The sequence below is a fragment of the Culicoides brevitarsis genome, chromosome 2, assembly GCF_036172545.1.
Source record: "Culicoides brevitarsis isolate CSIRO-B50_1 chromosome 2, AGI_CSIRO_Cbre_v1, whole genome shotgun sequence".
Classification (NCBI taxonomy): Eukaryota; Metazoa; Arthropoda; class Insecta; order Diptera; family Ceratopogonidae; genus Culicoides; species Culicoides brevitarsis.
The window spans coordinates 17311628-17329412 of record NC_087086.1 but is presented as its reverse complement, the minus strand read 5'-3'; the positions used below and the strand labels follow the sequence as shown (position 1 = coordinate 17329412).

General features: G+C 30.1%; 3 protein-coding genes across 3 annotated transcripts; 2 read left to right on the top strand and 1 right to left on the bottom strand.

Moving 5' to 3' along the window:
• The first annotated feature begins 9569 nt into the window (after positions 1-9569).
• LOC134830468 (protein LTO1 homolog) lies at positions 9570-10067 on the top strand. The gene is made up of 2 exons (XM_063843968.1): positions 9570-9747; positions 9796-10067. The coding sequence occupies exons 1-2, from the start codon at positions 9594-9596 to the stop codon at positions 10065-10067; spliced, it is 426 nt and encodes a 141-aa protein (XP_063700038.1). The 5' UTR covers positions 9570-9593.
• An 8-nt stretch (positions 10068-10075) lies between these two features.
• On the top strand, positions 10076-11591 carry LOC134830467 (probable methyltransferase-like protein 25). The gene has a single exon (XM_063843967.1). It carries the CDS (start codon positions 10076-10078, stop codon positions 11531-11533), a length of 1458 nt encoding a protein of 485 aa, XP_063700037.1. The 3' UTR covers positions 11534-11591.
• A 726-nt stretch (positions 11592-12317) lies between these two features.
• LOC134830777 (myotubularin-related protein 14) lies at positions 12318-17473 on the bottom strand. Its single transcript, XM_063844355.1, has 6 exons — positions 17259-17473; positions 14822-16194; positions 14070-14276; positions 13907-14011; positions 13323-13841; positions 12318-13263 (listed from the first exon to the last, which is right to left on the bottom strand). Exons 1-6 carry the CDS (start codon positions 17355-17357, stop codon positions 13101-13103), a joined length of 2466 nt encoding a protein of 821 aa, XP_063700425.1. The 5' UTR covers positions 17358-17473; the 3' UTR covers positions 12318-13100.
• Between the last annotated feature and the right edge of the window lie 312 nt (positions 17474-17785).

The following is a 17785-nucleotide window of genomic DNA, read 5'->3' as shown; positions in this document are numbered from 1 at the left end:
AATTTTAAGTTTACAGAACAGAAATCTTATAAAATTTTTAATAAAAAAATAATAATAATAAAATCTAACATAATAAGTCAAAGTCCTAGAAAAGTGTGGGAAGTCACGTGACCTAAATTATTTTTTAAAATTTTTTAAAAGATTTTGTTTTGAAAAAAAAAAATTGTAAAGGTCCTTTTAAAGTTTCCATAGAAATAAGACGATTTTTGCCCTATTAAAAAATTTGGAAATTTTGGGAGCCTCGTTCCCGAAGAGAAATTTTATAATTTAGAAATTAAAATTCGTAGAATTAATTAAAAAATGTATGAAATTGACTTAATTTAGGATTTTTTTCATTATCTTGGGTTAAATATAAATTTGGGAAATGAGTTTGGTTCCCGGGAAAAATAAACTTTTTCCACCTCTGTTTAAAGTTTATATTCAAGTTCCTATCTTTAAAAAATTTAAAATCCTATTTAAAAAATTTAATTCATTTATTAAAAATTTTAAAATAATTTTCTATAAAATTTTAAATAAACTCTCCTAAATTAAGACATCAATTCCTCAATTCTAAGACAAATATTAAACTTGACTTTTTCCTTTAATTTTTGACACTTTTCAAACATTTCCTTCGATTAAATCACAATTCACAGCAAAAAACAAGCGTTTACTCACTCATTAACACTTTTCAATCATTTCCAACTCACACACACTTTTCTCTTGGGCTCACTAATGTTGATCGATTAAAGATAATAAATCCGCGTGTACCTTTATTTCCTTTTTAACCGCGCACAAACAAACACATGGCTTGCCTAAACAAACATCAAAACAATTGTTCTATGATCACCTTATTAATCACTCGGGTGGCCACTTCATTAAAAACGATTATAACTCATGAATAATTCATCATCTTTCTCCGCTTGTTGTATTTTTTGTTTTGTTTTGACCTTTAATAATGTCATAACATAGCAAGTTGATGTTTTAGAACTAAGCGAGAAATAAAAATATTTTTTTTTTCATAAGTGGTTGTTATCGCGGCGCGGACATTAAAACTACACAATTATTATTATCCTTTCCATTTCTGGTCACAACCGAAATTTTTCGTTTTTTTTTTTATTTTAAATCACATGATGATTATGTTTGTTAGGCATTATTATTTCATAAATGTGATTATTAGGGCTTATGTTGTATTTTTTGGAGGTAAAAAGGATTTATACTGTGAAAATATGATAATTTTATTAATTAACGCCTTTTCATTCACTCATTAAGCAGCGTTGTCGTGATGTTTTTTTTCGTGTTTCTGGCTTTGCTTTTCGGCAACGGTCGTCATAGTTCACTGAGAAAATGAGAAAATTATTTATGAGGAACACGGATTTTTCGACTCGCACGCTTTTGACTTTTGATTTTTTGTTTTTTTTTATGGTAATCTGGCGGTATTGACTATGCAATTAAGTAGAAATTTTTCTGGGGCATTTCAACAGCTTTTTTCCGTTACAACTTAAGAATATGTGTTTAAAAGGACTTTTTTTGATTGCATTTTTATGACGGGAATTAACATTTTTTCGACAAGTTTTTTGGATTTAATTGCTGGGTTATTGACTCACGCATGCTTTTCATCGTCATTTCGCCGAAACCAAAAAAAATCCTTTAATTTTAATTTTTTTTTTATTTTTTTTCGGGTGTGTGGTCAATCAAAAAAAATTAAAAAAAAAGTCAGCGTGGAAGAAGCAACTTGTTCACTCAATTAATTTTATGTCGATTTTACGAGCATTTAATGACACGTTTAAAGAGTTGTTGAAAAAACATTAAAATTCTGTTTTATTACCGTTTAACATTGTTTACTTTTGGGAGCAAAATGCAACATAAAAAGATAATTTTTATTACGTTCATTAATTTTTCAATCAATCCTCTTCTCATTTTTTTTTCTTTTATCATTTAAACACTGATTGTCATCACTGAACACGATTTATTCATGTAATTTTTCATAATCGCATTAAAAAAATATTCACACCCACTCGTCATAAAATAAAAAAAAATAATCTGCATTGTAAATCCATTTCCCTCCCTCACCTGTGTTTTTTTAATACATTCTAATCAAGTCTCTCGGTGAAAAAAAATTCTAAACATTTTTATTTTTATTACACTTTAATTAAAGACTCACGTGTTTTTTTTTTCGTTCTCGTCGCTGTCGAGCACGGGATTCGACTGAGCTTCAAGTTTGCCTGCAATAGCGTGTCAAAATGTATTTAAAAGGAATAAATTGCGCGAATGGACACGATCTAATCAGGAAAATCTAGTACATTTAAACACCGAGTTCTTGTAATAAATAATTTTTTAGCGAGGCCTTTTTTCGTGGTTTGAATGCTAAAAACGTTTAGGAATGAATTTTTCCATCGTTGGATGAAAAGCGGCAATAAATGCATGCCACAAACGGGTTAAATGGTGAATTATGAGTGAAGTAATCTCTGATATGTTAATTACACGTGTTACAATGTTGATCAGATTTTGAGCCGTTTTATAGTGAGGAAAGGAGAGAGAGGTAAGTGAAATTATTTATAATCTAAAGATCAGTGAGTGTTGTTATTAATTATGTTAAATTATGCAGTTTGGAGTAATATTTTAATTGTATTTTTTTTAATAATATGAAATTTATGCCACGAGAATGACCTAAAGAGAATTTATTTTTATTTTTCATGGATTTTTAAAAATGAAAAAATAAAAAAAAATACTTAAATATATTTTTTTTTTCAAAAAACGTCAGAGTTTATAAAAAATTTAAAAAAAAAAATTAAATTTAAAAATATTAATTATTTAGAAATAAAATATATTTATTTTTTTCTCTAATCGAATCATAATTTTTTTCTAAAAAAAAAATAGTTTTTATTGACTCAAAATATTGTTCAAATCCCTAATTTATTTTTTAGTTAAGATTGATTAAAAAAAAATAGAAAAGGATTTATAAAAATAATATAAAATTTTTAGATTTAATTTTTGAAAAAATAATATTCTAAAGCAATACAATTTTTGGTATTTTATCAGTTACTGAAGAATTTTTCATTAAATTCTTGGTAATTTTTATACTTTTAAGCAATTTATTTCCTTTTTAAAAGATTTTTTTTAAATATATCGATAAAATTTTTTATTCTTACAAAAAATCTTCTTTTAAAATTTGAACTAACTTTAAATAACGAATTTTTTATATTTTTTTGTTTGTCAATCTGATATTTTATATATATTTTTACTTAATTTTAGTTATTCAGACAATTTTTAGGATGAATTAAAAATCGATAAAAAAAATTATTTAAAAAATAAAATTTTATTAAGTATTTGTAATATTATTTAAAATAATTTTTATTAAATTGTTCACTTATTAAAACTTAACCAGTTTCAAATTCAATTTAATTAAATTTTAAAACTAAAATTTGAGAACAGCAATTAATTTCTCTTCACTTTTTAAATTTCTCGTCTTTGTATAAAAAAAATCGTGATGTTAAAAAAAAATATTTTTTAAATTTTCTTTACACAAAATAGCAAAAAAAAAATACTTTGTATCGTTTGTGTCACTATAAATTGCTTTCCATATTTTTCATCAATTATTTTTCGAACATGTTAACGTCGTCGTGAACATTCCGCGTTTCAACAAATATTTTTTAATTAATTAATTTGCCTTTTTTGAAACTCGCGTGCTCATATTTTATGGTTTTAGTTATTTAACGTGACTTTTTAGCTTTTAAATAAATATTTCAAAATTTTTATCTCGTAATAGTTACGCTTTATCACTGCTGGATGTAAATTTATGAAAACTTACCGTTAATTATTATTTTATTTATTTTTATTTTAATTAAATTTCACTTGTATAAATTTTTATTGATTTTTGTTTCAACTTCCGTTATTTGCATAAAATATTATTTTTCCTTTGAATCAATATTTGTCCAAGTTTCTGTCACGACTGGCAAGGCGAAAATATTTAATTGACTAAAAAAGCCAAAAATTGCTTCTGCAAAGAGTTGAGAAACGCGAAGCACACGCACAGCAGCTACCGTTCCAAAAGACCGTAGAACCGTAAATATTTAATAAATATCAAAAAGGACCGTATCCGCAACTGTTTCAAATGCGTTACGCGCACAAACTGCAAACCCAAAGGAAAACAACAAACAATCAACAGTCTCGTTCTCGCATTGCGCGCCGTAAAATGAACAAACAGCGGCGTACGAGACATACGGGAATGTTTATAATCGAATTAAAAAACAAAAATTTCTCAGGTTTTTACACGGTAAATATTCAATTTATTAGAGACGCTCGACGTACGGTGCCGAAATACAACCCTCTTCGAGCGTCGTGATAGGATTTGCGTTACAACGGTGTGGTGATTGGCTCGCATTGCCTTTCGTATGGCGCACGGAGTGTGTGGAACGTGACCGTTTCAAGTGTAGCTGGAACTGTGACATGTAGTTTTCTCTCTGTTGTGTAGGCGACGTGCATGCGTTGTGGAAAAATCGGTGACGATTTATGCTAAAATAGCGTTTAATGAAGGCGGAGTTTGTTACAGAAGTAGCGATATGCTCGTTTAATGTGAAAAAGTATGTCGGTTTCTGGAGTTGCACGGAAAAATGAACGACGGAAAATTACTTTTCATGAAAAAAATTAATTTATGATTTTTTTTTTTTGTCTTTTTTGAAACAAAAAGTTTGAACATTAGTTCAAATTTGGTAACATTTTTTCATAATTTCATTAAATTTATAATTTTTAATGTTTTTTTTAATTAAATTTTACGAAAAAAAATTAGTTAAGATATTTTTGGTCCATTTTTGACTAAAAATCTCAACTTTTCATCATTTTTGAGCTACAAAAAGTAAGTTTTTATGAAAATATGACATCCAAATCCCAATTTTTGGGTCACTTTTTACGTAAAACTTTTTTGAAAGAAATTTTAATAAAATTTAATGACAAAAAATAATTATTTTTCAAAAAAAATCATAAATTTTGCCATAAAATTTCAATTATTAATCAAAATTTTTAATTTTTATTTTTTTTTAAACAAATTTATCATTTTTAATCGATGAAAAATTACGTTTCCAAAAAATTAATTCTTGAAAAAAAAATTAAATTTTTAAATAAAAAATTCTAATATTTTTTAGTAATTTTTTGAAAATTTTCCATCACGAATTTATGTCCTTGAAAGCAATTTCATGAAAACATCGTTCACACGAACGCCATGCAACCCAAAATAAGTAGTAGAAAAATTGTGTCATCGTCCGCACGATTAAAATTAATGACTTTTTCTACTTAATTACAGCCATTTCAATGAAGCGACCATCAAAAAGGCGATTTTCGGCGATAAAAGAAGAAATTTTCAGCGCATGCGGTTTCCAATCCAAGATTTATTGCTTTTAATTTTCGGTCAACACGACAAAAAAAAGCACAAATTAATGTTCCATGCAACCACATTACTATTTTCCGTCGTCGTCGGTGTCAAACAATGAGCGTGAATCCTTTTATAACTTAATTTTCACTTTATTTACATCGCAGCAGGAACAAATCTGGCAATAATCGCATCTGTTAACAAGATTCACTTAACCAGCTCTTCGTGCAGTGGATAAAGTTTCCGAACACGATTATTAGCAATAAAATCCTTTCATCTTGTCTGCACAACATTTCTCGCATCGCAGACAGGGAACGATCGCAAAATTTTGTTAACACTTGTTATCAGTGATGTGTGACATTTATGCGGTCGCAAACAATGTTTGTTGTTGTTGTTATTCAGCCGAAAAACTAACGACACAGGTTATTTATTGTTTTTTCATTCGGCGCAGAGCAGTGAACGAGGTAGAGAAGCGAAAAATTTTTGAACGAAAAATACAAATAAATAGCGAAGGGAAAAAGAAAAGGTGAAACACGACGAAGGGATGTTTCTCTTGCTGTTGCGATGATGATATAATAATGAAGTTGTTGACGTAGACAGAGAGATAATGTGACATATGTTGAAATTTATTGCCATTCACAATATTTTGATACTTTTATTGTTTAATTTAGTGGTTAGGCATAATGTGTTTTGTTAACACTTTTGTTGCGACAGATCATGAAAACGTTGTTAAATGTGTGTTTTTTGATGATGTTTCGGTTTGAAGTGATTTGAATGACAGTTAAGCTGTGAATGAATTTAAAAACGACTTTTTGTGAAATTTGCAAGAAATTTATCAAGGAAAATTAAGGGTGAACTGAATGAAAGCCCAAAATGAAACGAAATGTAAGAGAAAAAACATTTTTTTACCAAAACGATTTAAATTTAAGTAAAAATGTTTTTTTTTCACTATTTTTGATTTTCATCAGATATCAATATCAAAATCATCGAATATTTTTAAAAAAGTAAAATTGGCAAAATAAAATATATTTGCTAAGGCCATTAAATTTAATTTTTTCACTTTATGTCACCCCCCTCCGATTTTGTCGAAAAAATTCAGGGGGAAAAATAAAAATAATTAGAAAAAAAGGAAAATTTTCGACATTTTTTGGTACTTTTTGATTGAAAAACAATAATAATGTCCAGTAAAAATTAAAATGATATTAAATATGAACTTAACTTGCTTTAAAAACGCATTTTCTATCGAAATTTAGATGAAAAAATTTTTGAGTCACGTGACCAAAATTTTTAAATATTTTCTTAAATTTTTATTTTGTGAAATTTTATTTCAATTTTAACTTAAAACCTTGAAATAGTGAAAACAAAAATTAATTTATTTATTTAATTTAATTTAATTTAAATTAATTTATTAAAACGTCAAAAAATTAGTAAAAATTTTTTTTTTATTTTTCTATATATTTAACATGCATGTCCAAATTATCATTTAAAAATCTTTTTTTCATATAATTTTTGTTTATTTTTAAAAAATTAATGATAAAAATTTAATTCAGAATAAAAGGCATGAATTTAAATTTTTTAATTTTTTTTATTTTATTTTTTTTTAATTTATAATAATATTGAGTTTTAAATTTTCTAAAAAAACTTATGAGAAATAAAACAAAAGAAAATTCATAAAATATTTTTTCCGACGGAAAATTTCCACATCACATAAAATAAGCACTTTGCCGAAAATTAACTTTTAACATTCAACCCTTTTTATGAACAACAATTTACCCTGAGAAAATATAATTCTACTTTAAACGCCTTTTAAGCATGATATCACTCGCATAAATCATTCACCTTTTATTAAATAACATTTTCCTTCAGTTGTTGCCCCCACATTTTCATTTAATTCCAATATTTTCATTTCAGTCGACAACGCTCCATCCAACAAAACGAACGGCAGGCCCGAAAGCAATGTAAAACGATGATAATCGTATCGCAAATAAACATTTCTCTATGGTGATCCTTTTTTCTACTGCAGCATTACATTCGAGCTCCATGCTAACGAAATAAATACGAAAATTGATTGTCTGGCTTATGCCATTCATTTGAGTTTATTTCATTCTCTCTTCTATTATTAACTTGACACCTACTTCTCTCTGTTTGGATACATGGTGAAAGCATATGGAACCCTTACTTCGCATCGTTTCAGCTTAACACAATTGTTACGAGCGATATGGAAAGTTTATTCAACAAAAATATTCCCAAACGTATTACAACGGATTTAAAAGTTTAATATTTTCAACACAAAACAAGGAATTATTCAATTGAAAATAATAATAATTTAAGTGGTTAAACATCGAATTAAATCTCTTTTTGTGTTCATATGTATCATGTGTGTGTCTGATGATCAGGGATGAAAAAAAATATTTTTAAAATATAAATAATATTTAAATAATAATTTTTAAAATTATTAAGTATATTATTATTATTTAATTAATTTTATTATTTAATTTAATTTTATTCTAATATTAATTTTAAATTTTAATTTTTTTACCGTGTTCATATGTATCATGTGTGTGTCTGATGATCAGGGACGAAAAAAATATTTAAAATAATTTTTAAATAATAATTAATAATAATAATAGTTTTACTATTTTATTAAATTAATTAATTTTTAATTTAAATTATTTTATTTATTTTATTTTTATTGATTTTAAATAAATTAAATAATTTTTTAATTTTTATTCAAATAAAATTAATATTTTTTGAACTAAATTATTTATATACATGAAGAAAATTAAATATTTTAAACATATTTTTTAATTATTTTTCTATAAAAATTTCAAAATTTAAATATTTTTAAAAATTAACTAAACACTATTTCTTATTTCTTTTAAAAATATTTAATTTTTTCGAAAAATTACAAAATATTTTAGTTTTTTTTCAACAAAACATTTTTTTATCTAAAATTCAGAAATTTTATTAAATTAAATTAAAAATTAAATTAAATAAAAATTAAATTAATTAAATATTAAATAATTATAAAAATTATTTTAAATATTTTTTCGTCCCTGATCTAAATGTGCCTGTCTCACTCGCTAATTCTGAATTAACGTCACAACTGGGTGAGATTTTAATCGCATCGGATTTTCGCCACCCTTCTCGTGTACATGTCTCGTGCATGAACGTAACAAATATGTTACGAAACAGTTTAAAATAATAATAATATCACAGCATGCGCACTTGACTCTGCTATTTTTTCATGTAATCAACACCTCTCCGCTGTCTCTGCACTCCATGTTGAACAAAAAGTTTTTATCTTTCTAATTTAATAGAATAATAATAACAATTGTTTGTCAACATGCCGACTAATAAAAGTTTTTGCGATGGAAAAAGGGGATGACGAAACCACGGTTGGTTGACTGATGGTGTGAATTTTTATCAATTAATTAGAAAATTTGCGGGATTACCGCTGGTTGAGCGTTTTTTGATTGACAGACTCGTGTCTGTTGATGTCAATGGGAGGATAACACATGCAATGATGATGATGAATAAAAAAGACACTAAATGGGTAACGCACGCCTTTTGGATGTCGACCGGAAGAAGTCAAGTGGAAAAATCATATTTTTTTAAATGAAAGCGGATTAAGGATATTTTGATGTCAGGTCACACGACTCTTTCATGGAAAGGTTACGTGAATATTTGATGAAAATCATTTTTTATAATCGTTTTGATTTTTTTTTTCAAATTTTTCCCACACAACTATCTAAAACTTTTACGAAAAATAAAGTAAAAACTTGATTTTTTTTTTTTGTTAATTTTCAAGAATTTTATTTTCAAGATCGTTGAAAAATTTTTGAATTTTTTAGTTAAAAATTAAGAGAAAATTTCAAAATAAAAAAAAATATTTTACTTTTTTTTAAGAAATTATATTTAATAATCAGGGGTCTTTCTACGTTGATGTCTTTGTCATTGATAAATGATGCTTTTTATTTAAAAAAATAAATAAAAATCTATTATTTTAGTTTAAATTTGATTGAAAATCCACGAAAATGAAATAAAATTAAATAAAATTAAGTTTTTATTTATTTATATAAAATAAAATTTAATGCAACTTCAACCGTTAACTTTTTCAAAATTATTGTCATCCTCCGAAACGAAATTCTTAATTTTCATTCGACTCCTGTACCGTATTTCATTGATTTCATCATCAAATGTGTTTTTGTTTTCAAATTCCCAATGAAGTCTTTTTTCAAAATTCTACTAAATGGCTGCTGATTCGACATCAAAAAGCAACGACGTCGACATAAACGAAGCCTTGGACAACATTTTTATGTCAGAACAAAATATCCTCGAAGAAAACTACCAAAAAGGCTTCGAAACCGGAAAGGCACAAGGCAACACAGAAGCATATCACTTAGGTAAGTCCACTAATTTCCCATAATTTCATCTAATAAATCTCTTTTTAGGCTATCATCGTGCTTCTGAGATCGGCGCAGAGCTTGGTTACTACTTTGCCATCCTAAAAAGACAACAACAGAACCCTTCGCCACACACAAGTGAACGTATTTCAAAGTTAATTTCAACTTTGCTGACCAAAATTGAGGAATTTCCACGTTTTAACGACCCGAACGTTGATATAATTGGCTCTGTAACAGAAATCCGCTCAAAATATCGTCAAATTTGTGCCAGTATTAAACTTAACAGCAAATTTCCTGAAGCAAGTACTTTATCCTTTTAACCAAAAAAATGACGACGAATCTCATTCAAGCGAGAATTGATCAGATTTTGAAGTTTATGACGCCAGCAAAGCTTAAATTCGTCAATTGTCACATGGTGAACTACTTAACGGATGATCATTGGACAAATTTTATTCCGAAATCGATACGAGACGAAGTCATCAACGGTGAAAATGACAAAACTCAGGAGCTTTTGGAGAAATTTATGTCTTCCAAAGAAGGATATGACGCGGATTTAGATGATTTTCCGCACACAAAAGCCTTTGTAGAAGAGACACAAAACTTTACATTAGCTGCGATGAAGGAAATTTGCTTGGATTTGACTGAATTTCGAAAGGAAATGACAAAAATAGGATTTCACATGACAGACGAGCCTCCGTTGAAGATCAAAGATTTCATGTCGGCGAAGAAAAATCACGAAGTTGAAATTACAGCAAGTCTTGTAAACGATTTGTGCAAAAATATTGAACGAATTTCGTCGGAAAAGCCCGTTATCATCGACGCTGGCGACGGAAAAGGATATTTGAGTAGCATGTTGGCACTTCAATACGGCAAATTTGTGCTCGGCATCGATGCGAGCGAAATTAACACCCAAGGCGCCGAAAAAAGGAAGCAAAAAATGAGTCGTGCATGGAAAACTCTCGTAAAAAAGGCAAAAAATGAACATAATAACGCTTCTGAGAAGGAAATCACAATTGAAGGAAATTACCGTCCCGTTACCCAATTCATCGATGAACGAACGGATTTCGTTGAAATGGCTCAATCCAACTTTGAACAACCTTTTGAGACGTTTTTCCTCTCGGGACTTCACACGTGCGGTAATTTAGCGTCAAATTCCATCAAAATCTACCAAAATAACCCGAAAATCCGAGGTCTCTGCAACATTGGTTGTTGTTACCACTTTCTAGTCGAAGAGTTTGGCGAAGATGTTTTCGTGAACGAACAAAAGTACACAATGAACAAAGACAGTATCGGCTTCCCTCTGAGCTCGTATGTGAAAAAAACAAAAATTTTCCTTGGAAGAAATGCTCGAATGCATGCTTCGCAGTCACTTTATCGATTTTTTGCGGAGAAATCGTTGCCACACCAAACGTTACATTACCGCGCGATGCTTCAAGTGCTGCTGGAACGAAAATTTTCAACAGGGGAATGCTCGAAATGGCTCGTGGGAAAACTAAAAGCTACCAATTTTGAGGAATATGTTAACCAATCGTTCGATAAATTCAAGCAAGAACGCCCAACGAAAGAATTAATTGAAGAAATTGAAGCGAATTTCAATGAAAAACTCGTTCAACTGCAACTTTTTTACATTTTACGACTGTTTTTGGCACCAATCACTGAAAGTCTCATCATTTTGGACCGTTTGTTGTTCCTTCGAGAGAAAGGAATCGAAAAAAGTTTCATTGTTGAGCTATTTGATAAAGTTGTTTCGCCGCGATGTTATGGAATTGTCTCGTTAAAAAGTTGAATAAAACACAGAAAAAAGTTGATTTCTAATTATAGTTTTTCTCTTTAATCATATATATAATAAAAACGTATTTTTCATTTTATTTTATTATTAATTTTAAAGTTATTACTTTTTTCTTCTTTTTCTTTAATTACTTTGATTTCTACATTTTTGTGTTTTTTATTTTTGTTTAATATTTCTCCATTAATTTTTTTATTAATATTTGTTTCGATAATCCATCTATTATTGTTTTTTGTTTTCTTGCTGTTTGTTATTTATTTATGTTGTAATTTTTTTAAGCAGTTACAGAGAGTAGAACAGACTGGAAATTATTTTTATTTTTTGGTATTTTTGGCCATTAACACATTTTTTTTTGTCCTAAAATTAAAAATTTTCTTCTATTATCTCCGAAAAAAATTTTGCTAATTTTGTACGTGACCATAAATTTTGATTTGTTTTATTTTATTAAAAAATTAACAACAACTTTTAATTCATTTTTCGTCCTTAGAAACAAATAACGCAATGATAGATAAATTTTCTCGATTATTTCCCGATAAAAATAATTAATTTATTTTGAAAAAAAAATCGCATTAAGTAATTATTTTTATCGAGAAAATTTAAAAACACAAAGTGCGGGAAATGATAAAAAATTAAAAAAAAAAATCATAAAAACTGATAAGTATTTAACAAATTTAAAAATAATATTAATAATAATAAAATAATAATAAAAAAACAAATAATTATAATAAAATGTGTAAAAAAAATAAAAAAAAAATAATACGAAATGTTGAAAAAAATTGGTGGTTAAAAAATTTCAAATTATTTTAAAAAAGTTAAGTTTCAGTTCTTTCACAATAAATTTTAAACTTAAAAAATTGAAAATTTAAATAATTAAAAAAATTAAAGAACATTAAAATTAAATTTAAAATTAAAAAAAAAAAAATTAACTATTATTTTTGAAAATTTTATTTTTTTTGAATTTTTTATCATTTCCCGCACCTCAAGTGGTCATAATATCTCATTTAAAAGATTGAAACCTACGACTCTCCTTCGTTAAACAACTCTCCGCAATTCTCATGACCACTTTTAAATATATAAAAATCACTTTTATCCATAGAAATTCATAATTTTTGTTTCCTTTATACATAATTATAATTTTTTTAATAGAATATTTCCTTACATTTTAATTCATAAATCATTTTTTCTTCTGTGACAAGAAGTTCTTCAAGAAAAACATTTACAAAACAATAATAATTCACAAATATAAAGGAAGAGAAAATATATATATGTATTTATAAAGAATATTACAAATTTGTCAAAGCAGAAATCTGGTGTCAACATTCTTTTTTCTTTGTATATGTGACTTTCAAGGTTCGTGCTTTTTGGAAGTTTTGTTAGATTTAGCGCGTGTAAGATTTTTTGTGTTGTTGTATATATATCGTCATCTTCGTTTAATTTTTTTTTTTTTTTTGTCAAAGTTTCTAATTCAATTTTTATTTTTTCGATCCTAACTACGTTTGAATTCATTTTTTTATTATTTCTGCAGTAGTACAGGCACAAAATTGTTCGAAAAATTGTTTGTTCTGTTCTAGACAGACGTCCGTTGCGCCAAGCCCACTTTTTCGGCAAAATTTCCCAAAAGCGTGCCAAACGTCGTGGTATTTTCTTGTCCGCCTTTTATCTTAAAGCCAATTGTTGAGCGATAACAATTGTAAAAGAGGCTTCGAACGGCTGTCAAACGATTTCGTCGTCTATTTTAAAAGAAAAAAAAATAAATTTCTGTTTAAAAATAATTTTTTTGAATACTTACAAATCATTGGTATAGTCTGAGGTAAAGCAATCATCATCTAAGATTGTATTTTCGGTCATTGTCGCACTCATGTCGACCTCGTCGCATGTCCGTGTTCTCGGATGCGTCGCGTGATGCTGTTGTTGTTGCTGCTGCTGCTGATGCAAAATGAACTGATTCGCATTCGGTGTCGTCATGGAATTAATTACGCCACTATTTGTCTGCGTGCTCAGTAGATTTAGGCTGTGATTGTTGAGACCGTACGTGGAGATGTTATTCTGTATAATTGTGTTATGGTTATTACTACAACTATGATTTGATGAGAGAGTGGTTGTTGTCGATGCACTTCCGCCATTTTCGACGCTCCCGCCGCCCGACGACCTCTGTTCGAATGATTGAAGAGCCGTCGCGGAATCCGAACTACGGAGACTTCCGGTGTTGGAAATCATTTGCCAACTGCCGACAGACAACGAGGACGACGATTCTTGTCGTTGTCGGAAAAAGTTTGAGGCAACTGCAGGAACTGATACGGGACTTGTCCTAAAATTAAAAAAAAAATCAAAAAATTAGAAATTTTTTTCAACAAAAATCGATTTTAGACTCACCGCTTTGGTTGTGGAGACCACGCTTGATGATTAAATCCTAAATTTGAGTCGTTTGAAATGCAGCCGACACTGCTATTACTATCATGGCTATTCCCAAGTAGATTTCTAAAACAAAAAAAAATCATGAAAATTTCGTCACATGAATTAAAGTTTTTAAATTTACCCATTAATATTCTCCTCAGGTAGCGTATTTTGACTTGTATTGATGTCTTGATGACTGCACTTGCCACTAGCACAACTACATGTCGAATTCAGGGATATGCTGGAGCCTCTGCTTCCGCCTTCGAGTAAAATACCATCGAACGCACACTCGCTATCCGTTCGGATCACAGCTATACTCGAACTTCCGCTGCTGTGTTTACTTTTTGGCCTAAAAAAACAAATTTTTGGTAAGAATTTTTTAAAATTTATTTTAAATTTTTTGTCCCTTGACCCATTTGAACAGTAAAAAGTCCAAAGGAGAAAACATTAAAATTTAAAATTCAATAAAAATGACAATTTTTATGTTTTTGTTCAAAAATTTTCAAGAATTTATAAAAAAAAATTAATTTCTAAAATATTTTGTACCGAAATTAATAATTTAACACTTTTAAAAATCTTTTTAAAAAAATCTCTTCAAAATTATTGGTTATTTTACACTTGACTATTTTAAATTTTTTGACAATTGTTATTTTTTTTCAACTTTCAACTTAAATTTTTTTAAAATTAATTTTAAATTAACAAATTTCAATCGAATCTCAAAAAAATTTCTTAAAAACAACAAAAAAATTCATAAAAAATCAAAAAATTCTTTAAATTTTTGTCATTTTTAAAAAATTATTTTTCAAAATTTATTTTACTTTGAGTTTTTTGGGACAAAAAGTTGAAAATAAAGTAAAAGCGACCTAATTTTAGTAAAAAAAATCGATTTCTTACCTTCTCTTCACTGTCGAAAACTCATCGTCCATTATGTGTTTTAGTACGTAAAAGCAAAAGAAGAAAATTTCCTCGCCCTTGCACAAGCGATCCGGCAAATTGTGTCCAAACAGGAACCAATCGTAGGCAATTGTCAGATACAGCATCTGTATCGCATTCAAACTCTGATGAATCTGCCCATCAGCCCACAGCGACAACCTCAAAAGCGACACAAACAACGGAGTTCGGTCCCATCCACTGATGCAATGAATCAACAATCCCGAACTATTCTCCTCCAACTGCTTCAACAGTAATTTTAAGTAATTCTGTGTAATTTTGACCAAATCCCACGCCTTGTAATTGTCCCAATCGATATTCAGGGCATTCGTAAAAAGGTCGTCGGGCACTCCGATATTCGCATCGACATACGCCTGTCCCCAATCGAAAACGAGACCTTCGCCCGAGTAATTGTTATCGCGGAATTCCCGGAAAAATTCACAGCCAGGATAGGGCAGGGAAATAATCGTAAAGTCCGAATAGCGTTTCTCCTTGTCGACCTTTTCGCTTGACGTGACATTCATGCCGAACTTGACTTTTTTCTTTTCTACCATAAAATCGACAATTGTGCCAATATTGAGACTTTTCAGCAGTTTGATGTCTTGACTGCGCACACGATCGAACAACTGCCATTCGCCGCTGTTTTTGTCTGTCGAACCAACGACGACACTCTGGATGGGCGTTTGTACTGGAGTGCATGACGGCGTGTGAATCGTGCTCGCAGTCACAGAATCCAGCATCGTGGAGTCTTCTTCCGCCTCGTAGGCGTCGCCTGCATCGTCGCCGTTATTCGTGAGGTCTTTCTGATGGTTGCGGGCAGTGCTGCTGGCAGCTGTATTTGTCGACGTCGTTGTCGGTGTGGTAGCAAGTGTCGTATCTACGCCGTAAAAAAAGTAATCTAATCCTGAGCGACCGTAAATTTCGGGTCCACCTGAAAGTGTTGCAGATCGGCAAATGTATTTGCCCTTAAAGAGGATCACGGGTAGCGGAAATCGCGCACGACATCGCGCAAAACGCGCTTTATTGATTAAATCACGAAGACGTGCCGGATCATTTGCCGCACTATCGCATATCGTGAGGGGCGTACTGTGTGGCGTACTGCTCCCATTACTCTCGATCCCGTCATCTGTGCTCCCGTTCCCGTCGACGCCATTGTCATCGACGCCGTTATCTGGATCACTTTTATTGATATTATTGCAACAACTGGTGTTCTCGTACTCCGGTACTAATATTTGGGACGGGTAATGACTTGATAATTCGCCAGTTGTGTTACTTATCTCAATTACGGAATAATCTAATTTCGTCAGCACAGCACATTTTTGCATTACTTCGTGACCCTGCACGACAACGTCGATGTGTGGAAGTCATAGAAAGAGAAAAAAAAGGAAAACAAAACCGTTATTTATTTATTTTTGTGGGAAAAATAAAACAAGCAGATCGTCAACGTCGAGTTTGTAAACAAGCAACCGAGAAAAAGTCTCTTGTTTTGATCATCGGACTCGAGCGCATCACATTTTCTCGCATTTTTGACGTGAAATTGCAACTCAGGCGGCTTTATCTTGTCCCATTATCGCCCTCAAGCTTATCAGCAACTTATGTAAATAGACAAATTGGATCAAAATTTACTTTCACATTCCAGCGACTCATCAAAGCAGGCTTACGCGTGTTAATTTTTCTCTTTACTTTTCGTTTCTTTCGAAATATTTGCGCAAACAAAGCTTCTTTGCAAACATCACACAGACACGAAAACCCAAATGACGCAATTTCCACATTCTGGCGCTTTACTAAATTGTCCCTGACGGAGATTGCTGACCTTTTGCGTCTTTTTGTTCGAAAATTCGTGCATCACGTTCGTTCGGAAAGGGTTATAATCCCTTATCTCTTCATAAACTTTGAACTCGCATCTTGAAATCACATGTGCATGTGCATTGTGAGTCGTTAATCCCTCGAACGAACGCCTGATATGCAATTATTATCATCAAAACAACTCTTTTACTACAAAAAAAAAAATCTGCTTACTGAAATATTACGTCGACAAAAACATAAACACACATTCGTCGTAATAATAATATATCTACGACACACACACGAGACAGCGAGCAGCAAGCAGCAGCACCACGATGATCAAGTCTGACCTAGAAAAGTAGGCCAATGTCGCATAAATTCCCGTGAAAACGCATCAAATTCCCCGAATTGCATGCCTTGGCGGCGAGTTAGGTGCTCAGAAGGGGCTCCAAGTGTCGCAAAAGCGCCTCGAAATTGAGTCGAAAAACAAAACAAAGAGACACAAAGAATTTCTTTTTGTGTTGCTTGCGATTGCATGTGTGTGTTTGCGACGTAGGCTGCATCCATAGACACACACACACACATTTTCTTCATATTTTTTTCTCGCTGTACTTACCATACTTCCATTTTCACAGTCTTTTGCTTTGTACAAAACTTTGGAAAAGTATTCTAGCAATGACTGAATATCCTGTTGTAAAATCTCGCAATTGTCCATGTTTAGCGGTTGTTGGAGTTTTAGGCATGAGGATTTTATCGGATTACAAAAGGTTTGAATATTTTTTTTTGTATATTTTTTGCTCTCACAAACTTTGTACACAATTAAAAAACACAATGTCTCTTGTTTTTTGACGTTTAAACGACAGCAGCGCCCTCTAGTGAGTAAAAATTCAAAAATAACTTGCCTTTCTGCTAATTCAAACTGTGTTTCTGTATGATTTTTCTCAATTTTTCTTATTTTTATAAATTTAATTTTTAAAATTTTTGATTTTTTTAAAGCAAGATTTAATCATTTTTCAAATTTTCATAGAAATTTCTTCAAAAAATTTGAAAAAACTTCGAAAAATTAGGAAAAATCGAAAAAAGTACTGTGTTCCTTAGATGTGGGTTGCATTTGAGGGAAGACAGGTGTTTGTGTTGAAATCC